Below are 19,565 nucleotides of genomic sequence, written 5' to 3'. Positions count from 1 at the left end.
AAACATTTACAAAGTGCCCACTCCTCTAAATCGAGGCATTTTTTAAATTTGAAGGTGGTGAAACTTTTATGTTCATCAGTCACCATCTTGTTGCAGTTCTTTATTAATGGTGGAATCATCCCAAACAGCAAAGTTTACACAAAGCTGATTTAACGGCATCATATAAATAATGATGACTAAAGTCACTTTTTTGTATAATTTGTGGTCTAATGATGTAGAGCATATTTGATATTTAGGTTCAGGTTTTACCATCAAAACCAACCATAGACCCCTTCAATGATCAAGCACAATCACGGGCCAATGCTGGCTACACCTGCCCTGCAACTGGAGGGTTTCAGGTTCGAGCCCCACTCAGTGTTTCCCAGTCGTTGTGTCCTTGGGAGAGACACTTCACCCTCCTTGCCTTATGTTGGTGAACAGAGGAATGGGTGGCGCCAGCCTCGCTTCTGTCAGTGAGCCCGATGGCAGTTTTGGCTATGTTGTAGCTCATCACCACTAGTGTGTGAATGTGTGTGTACTTACTTAGGTGAATGACTGCTTGTTTTGTAAAGCACTTTTGGGGGATGTAGAACCCTAGAAGGCACCATTTACCATTTTACCCAGAGCCTATGCCCACATTTGGTTACTTTGACTTTCATCTGCAAACCCTCAGTAGTTCTGGTGAGTCTGAAAATAGGACAAATGTAAGACAGCTGAGGGGCTGGAGAGCAAAATGCAAAATAAAATGAGACACCAAATAAGTGCCATTGAAATTTTTTGATTAAAACGTATGAAGAAAATTTCCACAGTTGTTTCGTTTTTGATGCAACTATGCCATATCGCCCACATTACCCAGCCATGTATAAAAAGTCTCAAGTACCAAATTTGGTGTAGGTCCAGCTGAAATTTAAGTAATTTTATGTCTCCAAGTAGCTGTCAACAGTCGTATCGCAGCAGGATTTTGGCTTTACTGTTATTCTGTGTTATTGGGCTGAAAAGTACTTTTTGCATATAGATCAGCCAAGAAAATGACACAGAAGTTTCCTTTTCCAGACCTCACTGAAGAAAGTAATTTCATATTTGTTTAGAAAAAGAGGAATTTGAAGATCGAGGGCAGATAGAGGATGTAGACTAATGGATATCCATCATAGATCATGGGGATAGAACATTTGATATTGTGTTACAATGACTGGTCCAACTTCCCTTTATCTTAGAACCAACACCTTCTTGTGTTCAAAAACAGCTCAAAATCTGTGGTAGTTTTGAAAAAAAAACACGTCAAATGTTTGTAAATGCAGATATTTGACTTGTTTATAAATGCAGATTAAAGAAGGCCTGATGACAATGCCTGTTTATGTATTTCACCTCTATCCTGTGTGTGCCGATTCACTTGGTCATCTGGGCTCGTCTATTGCTGCTCTATCACCCGCTGAAAGCTTCTTTCTCGACATTCTGAAGGCACACGATGATTCACCACCTCCAGACACAACCAGAGGCGCTTTAGTGTGAATCAAATTCTGTCTTCTTCCCAGCTCCCAGACAAACATCAGTCTCTTTCATTGACTTCAACCCTGTGACTGGGCTGTCTGAGTATCTGATCGTCTGTCTGACTCCCCTCACTCCCTTCTCTTAGATTGTTTTGTTCTCTAACACCTGCACAGGTGAGGTTGTTTCTCTTGAGTAAACCACTCTGAAACTGATGCCAGCAATGTTTTCTTTGTTTTTGTAATGTTTTAATCGATGTAATTAGGTTAACACTAATAGCTTATTTCCCGAGATAATGGAAGTATTATCACTACCTTGGGATATAAGGTGAGCCAAATGCTTGATTGTGTTTTTGCACTCTTATCTGCAAGTTGAGGCTTAGTACTCATGATGTTTTAGCAGCTCTGCTTGTTTGTTAACCAGCTGTACATGTTTCAGCTGCTTTTTTTTGGTGAATAATATGCAGAACATCTCCAAACTGATTTGGAATTAGCATTTTTTTTTGTGGGTTCTCTAGGCTTTGCATAATTTAGATCCTCTTTTGTAATTTCTTGATTTAAAAAAGTTTTTTTTTGGCTTATGCCTCCTCATTTTCCATATTTCCCAACAATAAGCTGCAGGTTTGGAAGCAAAACACGCCACGCTCCTTCGTGCCCCGCCCTTGCACTTTTCACACAACCAATTCTCTCACTTGCTGTTGTTCAGGTTTTGGGGGGAAGCTCTAATTTGTACCTCCTTGGATATGAGCATGTAGGAGTGAGTGTGTGCAGATAAGGACCTTCTCCTCTGGGGAATAATGCATTATTCTCTGTGTGATGCAGCGTGCTGATATCTTAAAGGGGGGCTTGTCAGGCTCTGTGATGGGTCTTTGTTACCTGACTCTTCCCTCCACCTGCTTCCTTTTTTTCCTGCTTTCTCTCTTCCTGCTTGTCTTTGAGGAGTCTTTCATTTTAAGAGCTGTTTGCTCTTAAGCAAAAAGTCAAAATGCTTCTTTAGCTGAGAAGATAAACCACCTTAAAAAAGGTTGCTGCCACACGCCAGCTGGGACCACTTGTTTCTCTATCTGCTGATCTCACTTTTAACGTTTTTTCCAGACTTTCACCTTCTATGTCTCACTTGCTAAAATTGATCATTTAGGTGTAAAATTTCTGATACTTAAAGTAAAATTCTGAAAATTTGCTGATTACCTTTGTTTTAAAGCCCGTCGTAACGTGATGTGATGGATAAACGAGACATATTTACAAGTTTTGTTCCTGCTCTGTTTTTTTTCTGTCTTTGCAGATCCTAATATCAACAATAAAGTAACAAGTCAAATAATTTGAGATAAAATAGAATATTTGGAACATTATTGTAATTAAAATTAAAAAGACGTCACATTTCCACAAAACGTAAACATTTCTACCATAAAGGTTATAGGTTAAAGGTGAAAGATCTTAGGCCAATATCTCATTAGGATGCAACAAATCGGGTGATAAGTGACAAATTGCGAAAGGTATTTGTGAGCGTGTTTCCAAAAATGTTTGCAAGGATTTTCAGGGAGGAGGTCCCTTGATCTATAGCACCTTTAAAACACTTATGTTGTGATCTGGCTCCATTGAGACCCTCCCAATAAAAGGGACGAGGAAACATTGACGTTATTAACACACTTTGTGATTAACAGCAGCAAAAATATTAACCCAAGCATCACAGTTAATTTGCTGTTTTGACAAAACTTAAATGTGTTAAAAGTATAAAAACTGTGAGACTCCAACTAAAAAGTAGTAATTTTATGTAATCAAGTGGCTGCTTGGTGACACATTGACTGTGCTTATTGAGTATATTAAAGAATGTGCTATAAATAATCCTCGTGTTCTTTTGGCTAGTAAACATCTTCTTCTCGCTCTCACAATTTAAATAAAGCAGTTCAATAGAAGAATAGAATAGACTTTATTAATCCCACAGTGGGGAAACTCACATCACATACACTTTGAGAATAGAAAATAAATAATACAGGTAAATACACAAAGGCTATTATTGTAACCTTCAGCAATTAAATAATGAAAAATAGAAAGTTTAGTTTCCAAAAAGAAACAGCGTAAATGACACAGGCATACAAATGTGCATCCGGGTATTACACACGTACTGAATATAGCACTGGTGTTGGCGTGTAAGGATAATGCCAGTACCAGTTTAACGGAGGAGTTATACACTCTTACCGCCATGGGGGATGTGTTCTATTTTACATCTGAGATGTCAGTCTGCCACTAAAAGAGCTGTCCATGGCCTCCACAGTGGGATGCAGTTGGTGGGAGGGGTTTTCCAAGATGGAGGATGGATGGATACATCTACTTTAATATTTAAAATGAAGCATTCTTTACCACTGCAACAAGTTAATGAAACCAAGTAAGTTTGTAGGCTGATGGCAGGAAAATAAATGGCATGCTTGTTTGAAACCAAGAAAAGTTTAACCCCTTCTTCATTCATTTTCTGTAAATTATCCAAATTACTGACTCCCCCTGCTTTTAGAACAAACCAAAAATATATTTTATTAATATGGTGAATAAGAGCCACTCGCAACAGAAATAGGAGAATTTTCTGCTGCTGGCGTTGGATGTCAGAGGTTATCCCAGATTGATTATTCAGCCTTGGCCTTAGGAGAGGACTGTGTTCGGTTCATTCCTGAGTGCATTCAGACTCCCCATAACACAATATACTCCACAAATAGTTGATTTGTTATTGTTTATTCTTGTTTGGATCATAACATCTTTTCCTAACCTGCCACTGCCTCTCGTATCACCAAACACACATTAGAATGTCAAACACATCTTTCCCGTCCTGATCCATATCTGCCGAGCCATTCTTTTTTTGTTTGTTCATCTCCTCTTTCTCTCCCGTCTCCAGCCCACTCCAGCAAATGTTACCTTTTCATATCTTGGCTGGGAAAAATAAGCGGAGTGGATCTGCAGGCACGATAACCTCCTCATCTGAACTGAAAATGTCACTTTGCTCAGCCAGCCAATTGCGATTCTCTTTCCAGGCCGGTGTGTCTCTCTTATGGGCTTTCACGCCAGTGACACAGAGACTGGGCTGATGTGCCCACATGAATGAGAATCAGTCAGCGGGACTCTCCGGTGTGGCCCGCCGAGGCCGACTGAAATATCAGGAAACTGAATAATGCGGTGGCAACACCAAGCTGAGGTTTGCAGTGTGAAAGCTAATTAGTCAAGCAGATGCAGATAATGCTGCCCAAAGTCAAACCATCAATCTGATGCAGATTTTAATTAAGAACTACTTGCAGGTATTAATAGTATGATTATGGGGAAGCGTTATAGACAAGTCCAGTTCTGGTCTATAGATTTAGGTTTTCTTCACTTATGCTAACTCCTTTAAAATGAGACACCCCTTCAGGATTTGGTTCTTCCAGTAATGGTTGAAATAAAACTAGTACCTCACTGTGACTGTGACAAATTACAAACAGCATTTCTTTTAAGAGTTTCCAAAATGTCTTAGTTTTCTCTCCTGAGTCACACAGAAACACTGGATTTTTGACCATAGCCAAAAATTTTGCAAGATGCATTTTCTTACAACACTCAACAAGTCATCTCTTCTGGAAACCACCCAGAACCTGAGAGTCGGCGACTCAAGAAATGTGAAAAATTGACAACGTAAAGAGTTTGGCAAGCCATGATGCCAAGTTGTAGATTGGAGACAAATGTAGAGTATACATTTCTGAGCTAAAAAATAGCAAACTGAGAAGAATTTCAGACATGATTAGGATTCTTTCATCAGATTGTTGAAAATTTTGTTTGCAATTTTGACGTAAACTAAAGTCTCGCACGTACCCATTCAGGGTGATTCCATTTCCAACTGAACATTTTGCGTATCGTCTTGAAATGTTGTCTCTTCCAACCCATTTAAGATTGACAATGACACCCTCTTTTATTGATCAGAATAGATCAAAGTAGATATTAAAGGTCTTGTAGACGTAAAAAAAATTTACCTATGACAAATGCTATTGTTAGCATATTTTTGTTTTTAAGTAATTACACTCAATGTGTTCTTTGCTTCATGATGTCAGCTTTATTGTGAAAGATTAACATCTATGTGGGAGGTGTCTGATTCAGTTGATGAGATTAAATAGAGGCTAATTTTTGTGTTCCTATCATATCACTGTTTACATTTTTTTTCTAGGAAGGTATAGATAGCCCCGCCCACTTAGAGCTCTTACATCACTGTAACTGTTGAGGCAGCCATGCCCCTCACAGTGTGTGCATTCAAAACATGGAGGGAATTGGTGAAAAGGCTTTATTATTTCATCCTGTCCCTTGTCCCTTAAAACATCCTAATGTTGCTGCCCTGATGGCATGCTAACATTAACCCAACTTGAAATGTGACTTTGAAGGCTGCTGGCTGTTCCACCGGTCTTACGCAAGAGCCATTACAAAAATGAAGCATGTTGTCAAAGCTTTCAGCAGAATCAAGGCAATCAAGCATTTTGTTCCATATGTATTCTCTCTCTCTCTCTCTCTCCCTCAAATCTCTTGTGAGTGCAATCTGCTTCCCTGGCCGTCAGCTCATATCGCCCAAGCGCAGAGACAAAACTGAATTCAGAGCAACGTCTGAATTTGCATTCTAGGTAATGCGTTCTTCACACACAGAAAGATGGGAGATGGGCGCATGTATGATTTTCAATTACATTACAATGCTGCTGTAATGGATCTGTGGCCCGGCCTCCAGTGTTTTTCTGTGTGATGGCATATTTTAGGGATGAGACCATCAATATTTAGGGCAGAAATGTGACATCTACTCATAACTCTGAAAAACACTATCAGTCTCCTGCTTTGTTTTTTGTAGCCAGTGATGATGAAAAGCTACAGGAAATGAGCTTTTTTCACCTGTTAAACTGACGAGGGCAGCTTATCAGTCCTGTTCTTTGTTAATTTCAGCCACCAGCTACAGGCAGTGGAGTTTTGCAGAACAAGTTCTCACAAATGATCGGAATTTGTAAAACAGAACATGCTTGAAATTCATGATTGATAAACAAAAAGGCTTGTTGACATTTTTGTTGTTCAGAGAGTTGGGATCCATGTTTAAGCACAGTTGTTTTACTCACCCATCTTCTGATCTCACGTTTCAAGGATTCACAAACGTTCCCTAAATGTGATCGGATTTCTGTTTTTGTTGGACTGGAAGAGCGGTGACCTTTTAACAAGAGGTCACAGTCTGGAGCCAGCTGGACCCCAGGGCAGGTCTTTGCTGGCGAGCTTGTTTAAGGACATTTAGTCCACTCAAAGAGTGTCAGGAGACATGCTCCTCTGTGAATCTTTCTGTCTGGATCAGAGAGGCAGCTCACGGCATCTGGGAGTGCTCAGCATCCTGTTGAATAATAACTAATACAAGAGGAAATGTTGCCAACATCTAATAGGAAATTAAATATTCACTAGATTACTGTGGCATTAATAGGAAATATTAAACAGACTGCTAGATTGCTTTTCAGATAATCTTAGTTAAATTCTTGAGGTGGATTGACATTTTTTTTACGGAATATCTTTAAAAATCAGTGCAGCCAATTCTTGCTGCAGGTACAGAATTTTTTTCCAGTTTTTTTGGCCCATTGGTTCTTTTTTATTCAACAAATACAGTCGCTTCAATGGCCATTTACAATAAACCTTAAAGGTTGAATATGGAACAATTTAATAAAAAGCTATATTTAAAAAAAAACTCCACAGGATGTTTAGAGGTAGTCATGAAGGTACAGTATTTCCTTTAAAAGCAATATTTTAATCAAAATAACCACATATTAATTTTTATGAGCACAACACTGGGTTCATGTTTACATCTACCAGCCAATAGAGGGCACCATTGCAAGTTGCCAAATACGTAGAACAGTCCTATCGGCACAGCGAGACTGGCACTGTGGAAAATGGTGGACTCGGCTAATCTAGCAGCTGCTTCTGAGCCCAGAAGATGTTCTAACAGTAAATACTGTTGTAAAATAAACATATTAGTAGAAGTTAGTCCTTACCGTGTACTATTCATCACTGGACATGGTGCTGACTGGTCACGTCATAGCGAACCTGACATCCTAGCGGCTGGAAACTTTGTTCTATTGTTGCAACTACAACCTCCACACACTAGATGATGCTATGGTGTTTGTCTTCTATATTCAACATTTAAGCTAAATACACATTTATAATAAAATTCACAGAGAAACCTTTCTAGAAAATAATCCTAAAACAGCATACTCTTGTAAAAACACTAAGTTTTGGATTATGTGGAGCTGGTTGAAGATGTAGCATCTATCTTCCTATTGACTAAATAAGCAAAAGCACGGTCGATTAGTCAACAATGTCAAGATATATTGGAAGCTTATACCGTTTCCATTTTTTTTCTTCCTCTAGTTTCTGTGTCTGAAGAACATCCGGACATTTCTCAAGGTTTGTCACGACAAGTTTGGCTTGCGGAACAGCGAGTTGTTCGACCCGTTCGACCTTTTTGATGTGAGAGACTTTGGCAAGGTGAGTGAAACATTCCTCCATCACATGTTTTACCCACTTAACATGCGGTTCAATCGGTTAAATGTGTTTTTGGCACTTGCTCGAAGCTGAGCTGCACTATTAGTTTCACAATCAGGTCAGGTTTGGTTAAACTGGGAGGAAATACGGAAGGAATAGACCCCAGATTTGGATTAACTTCATGGGTTTTTAATCTTAACCTCTTTGAGGTTTTGACTTCCAAAAGGACCAGTTCCAGCCAGTAAATAAGTAAAAAAAACTGGTGCTAAAGTTGAACTGATCTATTGGGAATCTTGTATCATTTTGTTGAAATCGACTAGACCAAATAAAACATTAAGACGTTGCTCTTGTGTAGCAGTTAATTTGCTTTAATCAAGAGAGAACAAGAAACCTTGAACCTTGACTTCAGTGTTGATGTGATCATTGCCCCGCTCTGTGTTCACTTGTGTTGGACATATTTCTACATTTTCAACTGTAATATCATTTGCCTATTACTGCTAATTAACGTTTTAGGGGGCTTTTTATTGGTTTTGAAACTGTGGCCTTGTGCTGAATTTGAGAATATGCTAGAGCTGACTGGTTATTTCTTTAATTCCATATGAGACTTGAATACATTTATATATAGTTATAACAGGAGGTCAGAGTGGATGCTTGTGATTGTTGAAAGGATTGAAATGTGGAATTACCTCAAAACAGTCATTCCTACTCTTGAAAAGACCAAGACTTGGGAAGACGTATCCATACAAAACCTTACTGCGCTTTGAGTTGGAGCACATCTCTATTAGTCCAAGTAATTAATCAGTTTGCTCTTTTAATTTTTAGCTCTCTTAAAATGACTCACTTGATGTAGTTTAACACTTTCTTGGATTCCCACAGAGAATCCTCTCTCTCATGGTTGTCTGGGCCAATTTCCTACCTAATCTAGACACTTTTGGAAAACTCCAGGTCCAGGAAAAGCACCTGGACAACCCCCAGCTGGTTGACATATCTGGGGAGAAGCACACATGGCAGGATCAACCTGCTGTCTCTTTGATCCAGGTCCATATAAGTGTTGGCGAAATGGATGGGTGGATGGAAATGGGTCATCGTTTTAACCCCAGATTGTAAATGCTGGGCGCTAAGCCTGTAAACATCTGAGCTGACTCTGGAGCAGAACTAAGAAGGGTTAAATAATACCGTGCTTGAAAATGGTGAAAAATAATTTTAAAATGGATCTTTTATTGTCAAGTATTTTTGAGAAATTGATAAATCCCTTCGCAAAAAAGTGGTTTGTAGTGCAGGTTAAGGTAAAAGCAGATATTTCACACAGTGGCATACAAGGCAGGAAACAGCTCATGCTTTGTTAAAACAAGGATTTGAATTAACACATCAAACTGACGATGACACCTGATGCAGCTGTGAATCTTGATGGTAAAAGTCTTTCAGCTGATTGAGCATGTGGTTGCACTAAAGCAGGGGAATACTTTTCTGAGGTGAGATATGAATAAACCGTGTTATGTCCTATAAGATTGATTACCACGAGAATGCATTTGCGGAAAGTCATCTCCTCGTTTATCTATAATATCTGGTGTAATCCAACTTATCCACTCTCCCAGGCCTGGACTGAGATGAATGGTTGGAAAATAAGGGAGAAAAAAGGATGAGAGAGAAGAAAAAGGAGACAAGGACTCACTTGGCAGTTTGTAGATAAACCACAAGACGATGTCTGACAGTCAATGAGCTCGCAGTGAATGGTATTAAAATCCAACAGCAGTCAGAATCAATCACACCGACCCTCCATATGTCAATTTAGAAATTGCTTTAGTATGGTCTCAGCAGTGGCGGGCTTGTCTCGCTATTGATTTTCCATTAAGGCCAAACATCACATTATAATATATTGAATGGAGAAGATCCTTCTGATGTAGCTCAAATTTAAATAGCATGAATGACTCATAAACACAGTTTAAAGGCATTTCTTATATTTCTGTAGTTAAGTCTCTGTAGCCCTTTCTTTTGTAGCAGAGATGTTCTTTTTTCACCCTGACACTGTTTTAATTTATGTACGTGTGCACATGTGTGTGCGTGCATGCATGCCAGTGTGTGTGTGTGTGTGTGTGTGCGAGAGAGAGAGAGAGAGAGAGAGAGAGAGAGAGAGAGAGAGAGAGAGAGAGAGAGAGAGAGAGAGAGAGAGAGAGAGAGAGAGAGAGAGAGAGAGAGAGAGAGAGAGAGAGAGAGAGAGAGAGAGAGAGAGAGAGAGAGAGAGAGAGAGAGAGAGAGAGAGAGAGAAGAGAGAACATACTACAGTCCACAAACTGGTGTAATCATCGTTCAGCTTATTTACAAAAATGCATTTATTGAACCTCTGATAACTGTTTAACTTCCAAATCCAGAAACAAAATGCAATGTTTTTTTTTATTTTTCGTTTTTGCACTTTTTTATAAACTAATTTAGGAGTAAAAACAATAATATAATCTAATATATTAGAGAATTAAAGCTAATGCTATTTATTAGGGATGTCCTGTTCTGATATCGATATTGGAATTAATTCGATATAGGCCCAAAAACAGTGTATCGGATTTTATCGGACGGCATCACAAATCTCTGATATAAGCAGTGTGTTAACATTCCCATATTTGCAACCAATGGTTAAGAAAAAAATTGTCATTTTTTTCATACTTACTGTTATTGGCTCTTGTTCTCCAATTGAGTAATATCACTTGATCAAGCCTTTTATACATTCCACACTCCGACATTGGTAAAAGTATGTATGATTTGTGCTGATATCATATCAGATTGATATTGGTATCGTCAATGACTGCAATTTCGGTATCGTATCGGAAGTGAAAAAGTTGTATTGGGACATCCCTATTATTTCAGGGTTTCCCCCAGAGCTTTATAAGCCTGGCGGCCTGCCAGGCTTTGATTGGCCACCCGCCAGGCTAAGCGTCATGCCCTGCCCCCCTCCCCGACCCTACCGTGTCCGCTGACACGAACGGCGCAACGAAACTAGAGCCTCCATCAGCTGATACTGGTGAGAAACAGCAGCGGAACGTGTGTGCAACCCCCCCCCCCCCCCCCCACCCCCCCCACCCCCCACCCCCCGACTGCCGAATCCGCCAGGCTTAACTTATTTTCTGGGGGAAACTATGTATTTATACCAAAGTTGTCTCAAAGTTGTCTCACTCTCAATTTCAGATACCGATTTATGTTGTGTCCCCCTCTCATGCATGCTTACATTTTAAACATTTTCTGTGCAAAACGATAACTATTTCAATTAAACTTGGGAATAGGAAAAGTGCCACTTTTATTTTCTCCATTAGCAGCTGAGTGTCATTCCACCCAAGTGATGCCAATATGTGTTTAATAATTAGTTTTCTATTCTTACTTTCTAAAAATAGGGCTGCACAATATATCGTAAATGTATCGTTATCGCGATATCAGCATGCATAATATGCATATCGCAAAGATCAGACAAAAATTGCAATCAATGGTCAGCTCAAATGTTTGCTAAACATAATGCATTCTGTCAATCAAACCGAAGCATTATGTTTTTTTTAACAAATCAAATAGAGCTCTTCAACCATTTGGCCAATTGGGTGGGTTCTCATAGGTCAGATGCCCGCCCCCGAGGCGGACGGCACTTAATTTGAATGGTTAGCAAACACCCGAGTTAGCTTTGTTCTGCTCTTTTTGCTGACTCTGCTTTTCCCGGGATCCACATAAAGCCTTTTCTTGATCATTTTCTTTTCCCCTTTCCTCACATCTTCTGCTTTTCTCATTTTTATATTTTTATTTCTTTGTTTTTGATTATTTTTGTTACTGAGTGAAGTTTTTATTTATCGCAAGTAATATCATCATCGCAATATTAATCACTGTTATCAAATGTCGCAGGCTTTCCTAATATTGTGCAGCCCTACTCAAAAACCACCTCAGATCAGCAATTTTTACAGGTGACATACACAGCATGAGGGGATTGGTAAACAGTGTAAGGTAGCCTGTATGCTCCACAGAAACACAACTCAGCTGAAAATTAGTGGTATTGCTGGATATTTTTATCTGTTTGATGGCTTTTTGTCCAAGTCTGAACCAGGAAATGGCTGCTGACAGCAATACAGAGGGCAGAAAACTCCAGAGCAACCAGTGACTCCGCCCACTAGCTAATCAGCAGCCAGAATCGTAATGCCGGCTCGACTCAGACTTGCCAGGTATCTCAATGGAGCAGGGACTAAAAATAGGGGAGAAAGCTGAGGGAAAATACCAAATCATGCTCTTGGGAACTGTGGTAATACAAGCTGGACCTGTCCGAGTTACTGAGTAGTTCCCCTGGAAAAGTACCTTAACCCCCCAATCCCCCGGCCCACCCCACCAACTCATTGAAAGATTTCTATCTTGCCCTCGGGTACTACTATTTGGGTACCCCTGAACTAAAGCATAAAGTATGGTACCCTGTGAAGACCTTTATTGTGAATTAAAGCTATGTAAATCAAACAAATCAAAAACATTTGGGGTGATGGGTCTGAACAAAATAGAGCTTGAGTTAACTGTTGTGAGTAAAAAAAAAAAAAAATTAAGCCAAAGAGGGCACGGCGGGGGGTTTTCAATAGCTGCTGCTTCTATAAACATTAATCAGCCCTTATTCACCTTTCACATCGCCACACTGGCTGCCAGGGGACCTACAGGTCAACTCTTCTGGCCCCTGGTTCCTCTAATGATGCCTGTTCCTGGGTCACAGGAATAAGGGAAACCAAGGTTGTCAGGTCCCGGTGCTGATAAAAAATAATTGCACCTTCGAAACCTCCCCCTTCCCTTCCTCATTGGAGCTAGTATTAAAACAAATGGAGCACATAACCTACTTGATGTCCTCTACTAATTTTTATTTTCATTACTTTAGTCATTTCTTCCAGGAGCACCAAAAGCCACATGCTGTATTAACTCCAGCTCCCTTGTTAGCACTCTTTTGCAGATGTTAAATCTATGAGCATTTTCTTTCTCTTTTTTTGGTGCACATTCTTTCACACTGCCCGTTTGCACCTTAACCCCTCCCCCATCATTAGTAATTCATTATGACATCATTAAACCAATGAAATACAGCTTATTACAGTAGACCCCAGAGAAGGCTTTTATTTAAACACCTCCCTCTCTCCCAAACCATGCCGCCTCGTTTCCTTTCTCCCAACCTTTTTTAATTAGCCACCAAAGGAACATTGCTGTCATTTAAATGAACATGGCAATCAGTTTATTTGGCTGTTGCCATGATTAGCATAATTAGCCTGCACCTGTTAACCATCTACCAACAGTTTGGTAATTTTCCGTCTGCGAGCGCGGAGCAGTGGCGGAAGGAAGAAGCCTTCTGACAGATTTGTCGTCTTCATTAAAGGGAATTGCAGCATTGAACTGAAATGCAAAAACAGCATCTGGCGTCACCGAAACCCGCCTCAGTGTCACGGCCGACTTGTGAAGTGTCCGGGCCTTCAAAGTGATGCGTATTGAGTGGATGGTACAGTGTCAAGGTGGATTGATTTTAGTTTGTGAGCTGCATTGGAATGGAAGTGTGTCCTTCCCCACAGCTGTCACTTGGTGGAGATAATTGAAGTGACAGTAAAATGATTTAGTTGCAGAGAAAAAGTCATAAAGTTGCTAATTTAAATGCGAAATTTGCAAAACTGCGCAGCTAAAAGCATGCAGCCGTAGACTGAAGTTTCCCCGAAGCGACCGTGTTCTTCTGTTCTGATCCACAGCACAGCTCATTTCACATCAATCTTCCACCCAAATCACAAAACACACCTCCAAACAGATGGTGAGTTGTAATATGAAGGAAACTCGGTTCAAACAACACCCAGCCCCATGATTTAATTTGTACCAACTGCTCCTTTTTCAGCTGCTTTTCTCCTCCTCTCACTTCCCCCATCCATCTCCTCCTCTTCCTCACTGTCCACCACTTCCCACTCATTCCTCTCACACCTCTCTCACTGTGAGTGTTGTGATAAGGCCGGGCCAGCGGCAGGCGAGCCACTATTGTGTCGAGACGGCGTGATTGCCGTTGGACGGTGGTGTTTGATTACCCTCTGTGCTGCCCTGAAATCCGTGCGCACTGAACTCTGCTCCTTTCATTTCCTTTCCTGTGCTCTGTGGCTGAAAATAGCGAGCTCTTTAGCATCCACGCCCAGTGCTGCTAACATCTGGAGCGTGCCACGGCCACCGTCAGCCTGCCTATCTGAGGCCTCTGTTTTACACCCTCAGCTCAGCATGGTGTTAATTTAGTTTTCCCCTGAATGATCAAACATGTAATAAACATTTTCATCTTCTTGCAGTAATTTTTGGTTGTAGTGTATTTACACACTTGAAAGATGTCATTGAATGGACAAAAAATTGCCTTGAAGCTGTAAAAATGTTCATGTTCTTTTTTGCACTAAAGTTAGTTATTCTTCAAAACAAGTTCTATCTATTCATTAAGCAAACAATATCTGCCTTTAAAGCCTAATTTCTCCGAAAAAAAAATTAAAAATTTGCAGCAGACATGATTGAAGAATGCATTGCGGGCAAAGTATGAAAATGTGAATATTTATTCACCCGTGACTGAAGGAGTACAAAGATATGCAGCAAGCGTCTAATTCGTGGACGGTAAAGACAAGAATCGTGAGTTTAGAGGTGCTGATCGTGTGATGAGGTGGAGGAGAATGAGGGACAAATCTGTTTTTGTTGAAAAGGCTCTGAAATACATTAAAACAATGTAAACACAATAGTAAATGCACTATCGTGGACCGGATACGTGACTGTAATGGTGGCAGGATACCTCAGAACAGCGCTACGCCCTCTGTTGTCTTGGCGGGGCTGACTGAGAAGTCTGAGAGTAAAACGACTCTGTCATGATTGTGCGTCTCTCCCTTTCGGAGCTAACTGAGAAGTATAAAATAAACTTAGTCTCTTTCCGGATTATTTCTCTTATCCGATGGCACCATCTAGTGGCTGACCAGCATATCACACAAAATGTCTGTCGCTCTGTTTTTTTAAGGTGGCGACTTCACGTTTCTGTTCATAAATGTGCTTCTGTAGCCGACAAACAGAGCTAAAACACGTTGTTTTACAAGTATTATTCTCATGTCATGCTGTGTTTTCATATATTTACTGTACATTTTAGAGACTTACTTGTCCGTGAAAAGTTCATCAACTCTGCATCAGCTGAGGTATTCCTTAAATTTGAAGCATCTAAGCGGTAGTCTAACGCTATCTGTTAGTTCTGGTCGGCGCTCAGTTTCCTATTGCACGGAGCTCTGCAGTCAGGGGGCGTGCTTAGCAAAAAAATAATTAAAAAGACGAATTGCTTAAATTATATCAGAGTACATGATAAGATAATTACTTTTACAGATTTCTGAAAAATCGTACATCATTTCTGAAAGTAGAAAACTCCGGAAAGCTACTTTAATGTTTTCAATAGTTAGTTGGCATTTTCTATATTATATCTTTCCCACTGAAGCATGTACACGTTGGACAGGGCGGGTTACACTGTCCACTCACCGTGGAAGGTTACACTCATGGTGTGATAGTGTTGCTATTGATTCACATATGTGTTGGAAAAGGTAGCCATCCATGCCTGTCAGGCTAGAGCCGGAGAGAGTGCAGTAAGTGATGGAGAACGGTTCAAGGGTCAAGCAGCTGGGGTCAACATTTCAGATGAATTTGTCTCCTTCCATTAGCGACCACAGCCTCTGCTGTAGTCCTTTACTGTCAAAGGCCAAGTGCTTTTTTAAGAGATTACTTTCTGTTTTCAAGTGGAGGGTAAAGTTTTATAGCTAAATTTGTTTACACGTGTGTGTGTGTGTGTGTGTGTGTGTGTGTGTGTGTGTGTGTGTGTGTGTGTGTGTGTGTGTGTGTGTGTGTGTGTGTGTGTGTGTGTGTTAGGGTTTGAATACTGGTGTAATCTGGCAACACTCAGCTCCTGATCTCTATTGTTGACTCACTTCCCATGGGTTTATATAATTTGTGTCATAAAATTGCTCCAATTCTTTAATGAGCTAAAGTACAAAAAGAAACTAACAAAAAAATAATAATTTATTTAGAGCAGACTGGTTCAATGAGACTGACAACCTCATATTCACATAAGCCCTTTTTAGAAGACACACAGTGCTGGCAAATCAGTGTAATATCACCGCAACGGTGTGCCTTCTAAACGCGCCATGCCGACATGGCAATGCGTGAATTTTGCAGCATTCGTTTATGGTAAATGGTAAATGCCTGCATTTGATATAGCACCTTCTAGAGTCCCGGAACCCCCCAAGGCGCTTTACAACACAACCAGTCATTCACACACACATTTACACACTGGTGGAGATGAGCTACGATGTCGCCACAGCTGCCCTGGTGCGCACTGACGGAGGCGAGGCTGCCGAGCACAGGCGTCACCGCCACCAGCAGGCAACGTGGCCTCTCTTGGTAATAATATTGCAATAATTGTCTAACTGACCACTTAAAAACAACCTAATGCACATGATGCCGCTTCAGCGTTGCAGCTAATTGACGGCATTGTTTTGTAAAACCGGGTATTGTTGACTTACATAGTTTATGGACCTGGTGGTATTTAACTCCTATTTGCAGCCATGTCCAACAAATATAGATCACAAGTCAATAAATACTTTTTGAAAGCAATGGCTGTTGTTTTAAATCGTGAATTACAGGAATAACGACTCAGCTTCAGTGATTCATCTTGTCTCCCTGCAGTCTGATCCTGTACCAAACTTCCGATGCATTCATTTTAATTTTGTTTGTGTCATTCTCCTCTACAAGTGGCAACTCTGTGCTATAAAAAATGGGGAGGAAATCTAAATAATTTACAGACACACAGTATCAGCATATATCTAATCTTGAATTACAAGATTACATAAACAAAACATTTTGATCAGAGCTTCAGTACACCTGACAAAGTAGTTAAGTTACATACAATGGAACAGGAACTGTCGCCCTAGATTATGTTTCTCTCCAACAAGAGTTCTTCTCTCCTGCTGCGGGCTCTCCTGTCTGCCTCAGCAAATGTCTTTGTCATTTTCTGCCATCCTTGTGTCCTCCAACTTTACTTAACTGTCCATCAGGCCCCCCCATCTGACTGCATGTTTTTACATAAAGCTTCCAAGATCCAATCAATAATTCATTCCAAAACGGTGCAGCGGTGATGATATTTCTCCTGACATGAATTATAAATGGGGAACTTCCTCCCCCCCCACTGCGTTTTAGAACCTCTCTCTCCCTCCACGCTTTGCTGCTGCATCCTCATTAGTCCCACTGCTCGTTACTGTTTTACCTGTGGAAACAGGTGGTTGCTGTCTGGGAGAGAAATGCCTATGTGAACTTGAGTTCACACCGAAAGTAAACAAAGGGGTGAGTTGTGATGGAGGGATGAGCTATAACCTGTTCAGACAGGCCACTGTTTATTTTTACCCATTGGACTTTATTCTGCTGTTAGAGGGTGCCAATATATTACAGCCCTGTGATATGTTAGCGCCCCCCCCCCCCCCCCCCCCCTTCATGTTTTTCCTTTTGAATGTCCTGTTTAATCATTTGACCATATTTATATGTTACATGAAAAAAAATTCTACTATTTATTTAAAATTATCCTAAGTATAAGATTATTAACAAAAAATAAAAGGTACAACACAACATTCTGCGTTTTATCAGGATGCTTAAAAATATACCTACAAACCATTGAATTGACACTTTTCTAGTTTTTATTTTTTTTGTAATGTAACCCACTTACGTTAATCACTTTGTAAAATAAAAGCATTGCACAAAGAACTTAAGTCACGCTATATTTTGTACAGATGACATAAAATGCATTGTAGAACTATTATTTTTGTCATAATCCTACCTAAACAGGGAGCCAGGTCGTCGGTAATTATTTTCATCTCAATATTGGAAATTACCAATCTTCCTTAACCGGAAAAAGGAAAACCATCCTTTCTTAAGATGAAGGTGAAATGATAGATTTCTATCAAAATTCACCACCAAAGTTTTAACTATGCTGGTCAAATAAGGCAAGTGAATCCATGTGGCAGGAAATTTTAGGGATTCAGTTTTTTGGAATGTGGATGAGGACCCCTGTTGTTTTTGCCTTTTCAACTGGAATAAGTTTCCATTCAGGATTTAATAGAATTCACACACATTTGTAGAACAGTATGAGGTTTATTTACACACTGAATATTGGGGATCTCAGCCCCCCATTGCTCGCTGCTACAAACTAACTAAGCTAACCAAAGCTAATGGAAGTTTGTGGGATTTTTGGATTTTATTCTGCAATAAAGTTGTAAGTAGAGGCTGCATCAACCATAATATGTTTCTTCAGAATCTCCTTGTAAAATGTGAAAATGTGTTGGATCACATCCAGATGTTAAAAGTTACAGTATTTTACAATGTAATCCATTTTAATTGTCTTTATTCCAAATGTGTTTTCACATAGTAGATTTTAAGGCCTTAAAATGAGATTATCTGTCCCAAAATTGATAAAATGTGTAGCGTTGGCAAATTGAGTGCTTTATCACCTCAAAATATATATTACCTCTACTTATGACTTATAAGCTGTGATACTCTATTTAAATATAAAAAATCAACCCTGCTTGTTCTTTATTGTGTTTATCAGAAGATTCTTGGACTTTTGCTTTATTAAAGTAATTGTACACACTTCATTTTGAATCAGAAAAGAGTCAGGTTTATAAAAGTAAGAATTTATTTTATAAACAATTAAAACATGACTAGTTAACTAAGCATTTACCGAGTGGATGGAATTAAATGTGATGTATAACTATGTGCCAATGCGGTGTTAATCAGAACCTCCATATCTAGAAGAGCTGAGTCTGGATGTAAAATAATTTGGTTTGCGCTAAGCTATGAAGTTGCTATCATCAGAAGCACATCAGACGCAATCTTCACAGACTACGTTTACATGCAGCCAATATCCGGGTTATGATCGGGTTAAGGTCGGTATTCGAGTTTCTGAGTTGATCAGAATAACCCGTTTACAAGCATAAATAGAAAGAGTTACCCCTAACTTGCATAACCCGATTTAAATGCGGACGTTGGGGTAGCATCAGGACGTATGGACTACGTCCAGACGCAATATGCGTCATTTCCGGTTCTTCTCGTTCCAGTATCCGTGAAAACAACAACATTTTTCCCAGTTCGGAAGAGATAGCGACCGCGTTTGTTTGCGCTTTAGTTTCCTCGTCACTCCAAAAGTGTGGTGCTGTGCCGCGACTCGCCATGTTGCTCCCAACTTGTTGTTTACTTCCGGAGTTCTGGCGCATACAAGACGTCTCGCTACTCAAAAGACCAAGATTCCTTGCGAACAGAGCATGCGCAGAACACACGCTTTGATGGGGGTATACCGATATGCGTTTACACGACCAAACATTCGGGTTAGAAAAGGGTTACCCCAGGTGTAGTAACCGGGTTTTAAAAAACCCGGTTATGAGCATATCCGGGTTTTTGGCAGTGTTTAAAAGGACCTGCGGAACTGGGTTATTGTGAATATTCGAGTTTTAAAAGGGTTACTGGCTGCATGTAAACGCACTCACTGTGTTCTACCTCACCCTTATGGAGACCCTCGTCGCGGATCCGGAGGTCAGAGAGGTCGGATGACCTCGG

The 19,565-nt window shown here is 40.1% G+C and overlaps 1 protein-coding gene across 11 annotated transcripts in view; it reads left to right on the top strand.

Annotated features, from left to right (window-relative positions):
• Nucleotides 1–19,565, top strand: part of vav2 (vav 2 guanine nucleotide exchange factor) — a 286,917-nt gene that overhangs the window by 86,676 nt on the left and 180,676 nt on the right. For all 11 annotated transcript variants that reach the window (XM_015975985.3, XM_015975978.3, XM_015975950.3 and 8 more), the window contains exon 2: nt 7,845–7,961. In XM_015975985.3, the coding sequence (XP_015831471.1) occupies nt 7,845–7,961 (117 nt within the window). The remainder of the gene's footprint in view (nt 1–7,844; nt 7,962–19,565) is intronic.

The sequence above is a fragment of the Nothobranchius furzeri genome, chromosome 6 (assembly GCF_043380555.1).
Source record: "Nothobranchius furzeri strain GRZ-AD chromosome 6, NfurGRZ-RIMD1, whole genome shotgun sequence".
NCBI lineage: Eukaryota > Metazoa > Chordata > Actinopteri > Cyprinodontiformes > Nothobranchiidae > Nothobranchius > Nothobranchius furzeri.
The sequence above is the reverse complement of the archived record's forward strand: the minus strand, read 5'-3'. Positions and strand labels throughout refer to the sequence as shown.